The sequence below is a fragment of the Atractosteus spatula genome, chromosome 9 (assembly GCF_055471065.1).
Source record: "Atractosteus spatula isolate fAtrSpa1 chromosome 9, fAtrSpa1.hap1, whole genome shotgun sequence".
In the NCBI taxonomy this organism is placed as follows: Eukaryota; Metazoa; Chordata; class Actinopteri; order Semionotiformes; family Lepisosteidae; genus Atractosteus; species Atractosteus spatula.
In genome coordinates, this window is record NC_142714.1 from 24,430,147 (window position 1) to 24,439,693 (window position 9,547).

At 37.9% G+C, this 9,547-nt stretch overlaps 1 protein-coding gene across 1 annotated transcript; it reads right to left on the reverse strand.

Moving 5' to 3' along the window:
• Nucleotides 1-2,873: 2,873 nt before the first annotated feature.
• LOC148828451 (DNA excision repair protein ERCC-6-like) lies at nucleotides 2,874-9,204 on the reverse strand. Its single transcript, XM_088925364.1, has one exon. It carries the CDS (start codon nucleotides 9,202-9,204, stop codon nucleotides 5,629-5,631), a length of 3,576 nt encoding a protein of 1,191 aa, XP_088781490.1. The 3' UTR covers nucleotides 2,874-5,628.
• Between the last annotated feature and the right edge of the window lie 343 nt (nucleotides 9,205-9,547).

Below are 9,547 nucleotides of genomic sequence, written 5' to 3' on the forward strand. Positions count from 1 at the left end.
CATTTGAACCCACAAGCCAGAAACACAACCACTGCTCCACACTACTGACCTATTCCAGCTTTTTTGTGGTAACAAAGAAAACTATCTGTTTTTGTGTTGTGCTTAGTTTGTTGAAAGTCTCTCACCTGGGTCATCTTTCTCAATGGCCAATTAACCTACCAGTATGTCTTTGAACTATGGGAGTAAACTGGAGTACCTGGAGGAAACCAGCACCAACCAGGGAAGAACATAAAACATTTTGTTTTAAACAGTACACACTGATATCACCCCAGCAATCGAACCCAGAGCCCCAGTGCTGCGAGGCAGCAATGCTGTCCTGTCCATGGTGTCACCGTTCCACTCGCCCAGCCTAGTGTATGTGGCAAAGGTCTTACTTTCCGGTTTTTGGAAAGTACCAGAAGAAACAAAAAACCTGCCACAAGAAACACCCAAAAAATTCCCCTGCCAAGCCTAACGTACGAATACAACAAATAAGTAATAAAAAGTGAAAGGAGACAGAGAGATTTTTGGGTGTGGTATTCTCATCGATTAACAAGCAATGCAGTAAATACTCAGCCCTCAGATGTGTTCCTTGCAGCAGCCATGTCTAGACTAGTCTCTGGTTGTTTTGTCCTTTTTACATAGTATACAAAGTAAAGGGCTGTTGAAATAAAATGAGTTCCATATTGTCTTACTTATTAAGAAAATGCATGTCTGAGTTTTGAAAGCTTGAGTTTAATTGCATATGTACAAATGGCCTTTTAATTATCTTTGTTTCTGGTTGCTGAAGATGATTCTGACTTTGGTGATATCAGGTTTAACGTGTTGCATCTCTTTCTGAAGTTTGTTTATAGAGAGATGCTTGTCTGGATTTTTTAATGTAAAACATTCTCTGTAATAATAATTGATAATTCCTTAATTGTTTAATAAGTTTCAGTAAATTGAAACAGTTTTCAGTGATTTAGCAAAGTATCCTACTGCATTGCTAAAATTCACGTGCCCTGCTACTGCAGTTCCATATTAAAGCAGTAGCATGCAAGTGGAGTTAGAAACTGCTTTAAATTATATAAACATTAATTTAAAATTTCAGATTATTCTCAGACTATAATGCATAGCGACTTTAGCAGGTGTCTAAGGCAAAATACAGAGATGCCTTGTCTGTGTCATATTCTTTATACAATGCAACTAAAAGCTGGATTTACCAAAAAACTACAAATGGACATTATATATTGTTTGCAAAAATATTATATGAAAATGATACGGCTATCAGTATTAAGAGATTAAGAGATTAACAAATCTGTCCAAAATAATTACAGGGTTTTCTACATAGATAAATGTTCAAAATTATTCACACCACAGGAATCTGTATTTTGTTGATTCTACTTTGGCTTTGGAAACTTAGAGAAGACACTTCCTGCAACCATTTAATAAATTCAGCTATTTTTCTCTATAGGCATGTTTGACTATTTTGGGACTTGCTCAGATTCAGCAAGTTGTCCTTGTTGTGTTGTAGATCATACCACAAATGTTCTATTGGACTGACGTGTGGAGGTTATGAAAATTAATCAAGAACTTTGATTTTACTCTCTCTTAACCATTTCACAGTAGATTTGGAGAAGTGCTTTGTGCTTCTTAGCAAAGAGAACCAGGGTTTTAGATAAAATGTCTTTATTTATTCTGGAATCCATGTGTCCCTCAGTTATAACAAGGGCACCAGGAAGTCAGCATACAACACAATCTCTGAGCAAAACAGACTATGCTTCTTAGAAGGAATAACAGTCTTTTTCAACATAAGATTCTCCTTTCTGTGCTAATATTACCACTGGTGAGTGTCAGACAAGTTTTTTTGCAGCAGCTAGGGAAAAAGGCATTGTTGTTGTCATCCCCCTGAACATCAGTTAAAAACCTGTATTTATGGCATTACAGAGACTTGTTTCTGCTGTGGTATTGCTTTAGTTAACCCTATCACACTCCATTACCTGTTCACCTGAATTCACCTGTTCGCTGAAAGAAAAATGCTAAGATTAACACTCCGAGCTTTATTGCTTTATTTAAAAAAAACAGAGTAACCAAAACATCCTTGTTCCAACAGTAAATCTTAGTATTTGAGCTTTGGGTAGACATGCAATGTGCAAAGCCGAAGCATGAGATAAAATTGGGTGTACCAGTTTACTGACTAATTTTATTTAAAAAATAAATCAAATAACAAAGTAATAAAAATGTAGAGGAGTGTATTGGTAAGCACGTATTAGTAAATTTGGTTTTGTATCATTATTGTAACTATAAAATATTTGTTTTGAAATTGTTTAATTGTTATGTTTCTTTGTATTTAAAATAAAACTTTCTGAAGTGAACTGAACTTTTTTATTTTTTTTAATATATTTTGTATCTGTGCTTATTCCATGAAAAAACAAGCTACACAAGGAAAGGCCCATACTGTATATCCTTTGTTTTACCATTGTTTTCATGAATGAATGAACATCTGACCACATTACATCTTGCCTGTAGACAAAGTTAGTAGCTGATGCTTGCTCATTGGCCTTGCTCATTATTCTTGTATGGATCTGTCTCATACCTTAGTGTCTTACAGTGGGAGACAACTCACATCTTCTGCTGTAATACATGAGCTGGCTAGACCATAAACATAGCTCATACTAGTCAACAAATGTCCTATTCTACATAAGGGCAGTCTGGAAATTTACAGGCCATGTAGGAACTACATTGAAGTTAAAAAAGCACAGGATCCAATCTTGCTACTGTACGTAGACTGTGCTTGTTCTTTGCATAATAATCAAACACTATAAAGGCAGACTGCCAATGTACCCAAAACACATCATCAGTATTTGGTGATTAGTTTAAATTCAAAATAATAAAAAAAAATTACAAATAGGTAACATTATTGCACAGTGGTTTTATTATAAACAGCCAAAGAAGCAGTTATTCCAAAATGTCCTCAATCAAATGTGTTTGTAAACATTTAAGTCTCTTGTGCAAAAAAAACTTTTACTTCCCATTATACATTTAAATACATGTATAAAATGTGTACGTGTTACAATACTTGTACATGTTACAATATGAATGTGAAACCACAGCTTTTACAAAATCCCTATTTATTCACACAATTCACTTAATTATTGAAACTTCTGTTGTAGTACACATATATTAAGAAAATTAATTAAATTGTTGTTTTCCAAATTTAATAGGATATATACTTTAATCCCACAATCCATAAAAACACAAGGTTAGTTTGTATTACAAAATACAACGAGGATTAGTTTTCTTTAAAAAATATATCCAGAGCATTGTTTCTACATAAAGAACAAAAACATATTATATAAAGCAGTTTATTTTCTTAAGATTATGGAATATTAACATCTTCCAGTAATCCACAACATGTATTTTTCTGTTACTGTTAAAGAGATACAGCAGTTAAGGCACATCGTCACATACTTCAAATCATACAATGACTTTACAGATAATGAAACTGAAGGATATCTATACATCAAGGACAAGTTGACAAGTAATTATTATCAAACAAATTATCAAACAAATGTATGTTTACTAAGATAAATTATAATAAAAAATCAGTTGTTTCATTCAAGGGTCTGATATACGGTGTACTTTAGTAAGAATGACAAAAGAAAGCAAGCACTAAACATAAAAACAAATTTAACAAAGATGACAGTGGATGTATCCAGCAAAATCTCTGAAACAATCCAATTTAAATAGCTCATTTCAAGTCAGGGTGATTTACTGTTTTCTTTTTAAGATCAATGCTCATTGGAAGAGAATCACATCTTTGTCCAGCTCCTCAATTTGCTCAAACAGGTATTCAAAAAGTGGGTGCAAGAGTTCTGACTTTCAGTCTGTTAGACTTTTTAGAGGAGTCCTCCAGTTTCCTCTTGATCTTTCTGTCATGAACACGGGAAAATAATCTCCAGGATGTAGGAAGATGGAAAACCATAATTTGTATTTGCAGCAGCTTTTGTAGAGTCAGCCTAACTGACTTTCACTATCCTAGCTTCTTCTGGAGAGATTACAACCCAGCACGATAGCAACACAAGACAAGTTTTGTGTAGTAATAATAATAGCTTACACTTACTGTATATACTGTAGCACTTTTCTGGACACTCCACTCAAAGCGCTTTACAGGTAATGGGGACTCCCCTCCACCACCACCAATGTGCAGCATCTACCTGGAACGCTCACCACACATCAGCTATTAGTGGGGAGGAGAACAGAGTGATGAAGCCAAAATGATAGATGGGGATTATTAGGAGGAAATTTGGCTAGGACGCCCACCTTACACCCCTAGTCTTTTTTCGAGAAACGCCCGAGGATTTTTAATGACCACAGAGAGTCAGGACCTTCATTTTATGTCTCATCTGAAGGACAGCGCCTTTTTACAGTAGAGCATCCCTGTCACTATAGTGGGGCATTAGGATCCACACAGACTGCAGGGTGAGTGCCCCCTACTGGCCCCACTAAAACCTCTTCCAGTAGCAACCTTAGCTTTTCACAGGAGGTTTCCCATCCAGGTACTGACCAGGCTCACACCTGCTTAGCTTCAGTAGGTTGCCAGTTGTGAGTTGCAGTGTGATATAGCTGCTGGCATAATGCATGTCTTGATTACCTGGACCAAGTTTGGTGCAAAAGGGATTTATTTTAAAGTGAATACGTGACTGGTACGTAATAGGACACAATCACTCACAGGGAAAGGGAACTAGAACGGTGCCAAAGAAAAAAAAATAAACAAAATTGAGCTGGCTAATAAAGTGAGGGGAAGCTGACCTAACTACCAAAACAAAACCCGAAACACTCGGTCTTCGGTGTCCAACGCCCTGGCTAACCTTCACTAACTACCCAAAACCATACAAGACAAAAGGCACTCACCCATCCTAAACTAGTGTTCCTAATACAAAGACCAACTATGTGTGCAGAATGTACCCTACAGCCTAACTAACCCTTTACACAAACGCTCACACAAATACACAAATGAACTAAAAATACAAATAAGGGAAAACGAGTGTAGACACAAGGAATAGGGTACTAAAGAGCACAGAAGTTGATATTAACACGTTTAGGGAAGGTAATGGCGAAATAAAGGAAAATACAAACAAACGAAAGTAAAAGGAGACGAACACAAACACGAAGCTATACGGAAACATACACACAAAGCGAATTCCAAAAACCTCCAAGTTAAATACTGAATAAGCTGAGTTCTAATTGGTCGACAGATGATTGAAGATGATGTCACAATGGCAAAGATGGCAAAGATGAACCAATGGGGAGGGAGAACAACCAAAATCAGGAAGTGTGAAAGATATTATCAAAACAAACACACATGGACCATACTGGGAAGTAACACATATATACTGTACTGTATATATTAGCCCTTGTGTCTACTCAAGGAAAAGCGCGTACTGAATTGATGTACATTTTTATCTGATGAAAGATCCTACTCTGGTCTGAATTCCTCTGTAAAAACTGATGCTAAACAAATGGGAACCTTTTCCCTTATTCCAAACAATGTAACAATTCTACAATTATTAGACTTAACATATAAATATAAACACTGCGATACCCCTAACACTAATCGATATGTACTCTCAGAAATGCTTGTAAATTTCCTGTTTTCTTCAGATCAGACTAGACCCTGTTTATTTCTTTTACGTTTAATTTTAAAACTTGCTTCAAAAGTATATCTGTTTCTTCCTGTCTGCCTTTCCTTTCCAGTTCGATTGCTTGATTAAGTAGAGCTTTACGTACATCTATAAGGGTTTTTTCAATGACCTTTTCAGATTCCTGATCGGAAGAGCCCTGCATACTCCATGTATTTGAGTGGCTGCAATCACTTTTGGAATCGTCTTTACTAGTTAACAATTTGCTGGGGAGATCACGGACAATGCAGCCCCCTTCACATCTTATCTGATCATTCTCATTACTGGCTCCCTTTGTCATTAGGGTTCCTTCTACAGTTCTCAGCTGAGGAGATCCTGCTTCAGGATTTTTCTCTTTTTTCTCATCTGTGTTTCCTGCTTTTTTTTCATTGGCTTCCAGGTCCTTTCCATTGCTGCGACTGACTGAGGCACTTTCAAAGGGCACAGGCATCCAGTCCACACCATCAGGAAACAGTGGTGGCATATAACCTTTGTTTGACACATCAGCCTCTGTTGGTTCATTAAGGTATTGAAGGATCTGAAAAAAGCTGTCTTCTCCATAATCTGTGGCCTGTTCCTGTACCTCTTTATCCTTAGACTGTATAGGAGATGTTCCTCCACCACTAGTCACATTGGCATTCTCAGAAATCATATGGCTTTCTAATGAAGCTAATATTGTGCTTAAGTTGTGGTCCAGGTCATCATTTTCCAAGTATGAATAAAAAAATGGATCGCTTTCGTTCATACAGACAGGGAATGGATCATTCAGTAGTTCATCCAATAAAAGAGAGGCCCTCTTCTCTCCTGACAATTCAGGTTCTTCAAAGTTAACAGTAGGTTGTATGTGGCTTTCAGTTCTCTTTACCTTGTCAGAAGGTAGAGTGTGTTCAGTGGGATTTAGTTCTCCTGTACATTCTTCATAAAAATGCAATTTCCTTGCATACTGGGTTGTCATCTCTTTCTGTCCAGCTATATTTTCAAAGAATACAGGGCTTTTAGCACACGGAGAAATGGTCAATGCAGCCCTGCCTTCACTGCATGGTTTGTCTTGTAAAGAAACAGCTTCAGTTTCATTAGAAGGTGATTTATTGTTACTGTCTATTGAACTTGAAGTCCTAGAATAATTACACAGTATAGGCAATTGTACTGGCGTCTGATGACCTGACTGCTCAGACAGCATAGTCACATCATTTGTTCCTGTAGTATTTCCATTATGGACAACAGGTTTAATGGAGTCAGTTTCTAACACTTTTGTTAGATTTGTTTTCTCACAGTCCTCAGCACCAAGCCTTTTTGATTGTTGGGCTGGAGTGGATGTCATAATTAAATCAGAACCTGGCACATTGAAAGACAAATGGGTGGCTTTCTGAAATTCCAGATTAGTTGCAATTTCACTACCTGTTTCTACACTTTTATCACTCCTATCAACGGCAAATGGCTCATCTCCAGTTAAGTCAACAATTGCAAAGACATTGTTTCTGTCTTTGTTAATGGATTTTGTGGTCAGTTTGTGCCCAGTATGAAAATTGTCTTCATTCATGGAGAGATATTTTTGACTCATGGTAGCACTGTGGACGTGAGCTGAAACTTTGCCTTTTTTCTCAAGTTTGGTACCTTGTTGAGAATCCCTCAATTCTGTGTGTTCTATAGGATCTGAGTCACTGTCACTGGAGTAAGAAGATCTTTTTCTCTCTCTTGTTTTTTTCTTCTTTGTACTCAACCCTGTTTTGTGACAAAAGCGGTGCAGTTCTGCTTCCTTTTGCTCCTGGGGTTTTTGCACTTGAAGTTGATCTGTATTCTGTCCTGATTCTTTGTTAAAATCATTTTCCCTGGAGGCTGAGAAAAAGAAGTTGTGATCTGAAATCCCAGACATTTTCAGGGTGTGCAGGTAAGCTAAATGATCACCCAAGGTTTTGTCTGTCTCTTGATGATCACAGTGCAGGGTCTGGAAGAGACGTTGTGTGGAAGAAGATTTTGTGTCCCCTAATGTAAAACACTGTTTCATGTCTTGTTTGTTGAAATACTTGATAAAATTTCCATTCTCACCCATTGCCTGTCTGAACAGTGAGTTTTTGAAAATCTGACTGCGGTATTTTTTTTCCTCGATCGTCCCACAGGTAATCAGTCTGTAAACTATCACATCTTTCTGCTGTCCAATTCTGTACATTCTGTCTAAAACCTGACTGTCTGTGGCAGGATTCCAGGATGGATCAACAATGACCACCCGATTGGCAGCTGTTAGATTGAACCCTACTCCTCCTACTTTAGTTGACAGTAAGAAGACTGTATACTGGCTCTGTGTCTGAAACAACGTGACACGCTGGTGACGTTGGGCAGCAGAAAATACTGTCCCATCTACTCGTAGCAACTTAAATTCTCTTTCTTCCAAAATGCGCTCAATAATATCCAGCATTTTTACAGACTGAGAGAAGACAAGAACTCGATTACCCTCCTCTCTGAGCCTTTCAAGTAAAGCCACAAGGAATTCTATCTTTCCTGATTCTTGAATAAGATTTTCACTTGGAAGCTGGAACATGTTATTCTCATCAAAGTCCTCGATAAATTCGTCATGTGAAAGATCTAAACCCAACTCATCCCAGTCAAGCAACTCACTGTATTCTCTGACAGTAAGCAATCTAGGATGATTACAGATTTTCATCAGACTATCGCTGTCAGTTAACTTTAAGTCAGCAAGACATCTAGTAGAAATGAACTTTTTATAAAGTCTCTCTTGTAAGGGGCTGAGATAAACCCACACCACAAGATCATTCTTCTTGGAAATCTGGGCCATCTGGACAGCATCAGTGGCAACCGGATTCTCTTTGTCTGGCTCTTGCTCTTTGCTTTCTCTCTGAATGTCTTCTTTTGTTCTCCTAAGATAGTAGGGCTTTATCACTTCTGTCAAGCTCTCTGATGTCTTCAGGCCCAATGCTTTCTCTGAGGGACTGGCATCCTTCTCCCTTCCTCTCATTATTGGATTCTCGTACAACTTTCTAAAGGTTGGGTACGTACCAAGGAGACTTCCCTGGGAGGCAAGGTGGAACAAAGACCACAGCTCTTGGAGGTTGTTCTGCACTGGTGAACTGGAGAGCAGAAACCGGGTCTTTGCTGGGATCACATCTGCTGCTTTAAAGCTCTTGCTAGATCGGTTTTTGATCTCATGAGCTTCATCAAAAATCACACAGTCCCAAACAAATGCTTCTTCATTATTGATGGAGAATGTCTGCAAGTTAGTAAGTAACATTTTGTATGTGATTAGGAGCACATCTCCTTTTTGCTTCACTTTGTTCAAATTCCTTACTCGATCTTTGTTTGTGGTATGAAAGGTAAAGAAATTTATATCCGGTGTCCATTTTGTTAACTCTTCAATCCAGTTCTCCAGCAGTCCGACGGGCATCACAAGCAGGACAGATTTAATTTGCTTCATGTTTTTCATTCCGGCCAAAAACATAACAATCTGAACAGTTTTTCCCAAACCGGGGTCATCAGCTAAAATCACACCCTTTTTATTTTTTTTGTATACTTCATAAAGGAAAGCCAGTCCTTTTTTCTGATGCTCATACATTTTGTCAAATAATGATTTAGGTAGTAAAAGTCCGCTATTGAGGACATCCACTGACTGCTCCTGGGCTGCCTCTTCCAGCAGTTCCCTGCTCTGTTTCCGCTCCATGTCTTGTTGATAACTTATTTGACCTATAGAGGAAAATGAACAATTTCCATGAGGTCTTGTCCCAGCTGCCTCACTATGAACTAAGGATGCAAAAATACATTTTATTTTCTTCACCACAGCTCATCATTTCCAGTCTCGGGCCTTTATGGCTGGTTAGTTTCTGAAATGACAGATTCTGAGATTGCACACAGTTTTGTGGTGGTTAAGGGATCAGTTTTGGTTCTGCCCTGATAAGTCT

What these genes read in the sequence shown, in the direction of transcription:
- LOC148828451 (XM_088925364.1), bottom strand. Translation starts at nt 9,204, where the DNA reads ATGTATGAGCATCAGAAAAAAGGACTGGCTTTCCTTTATGAAGTATAC.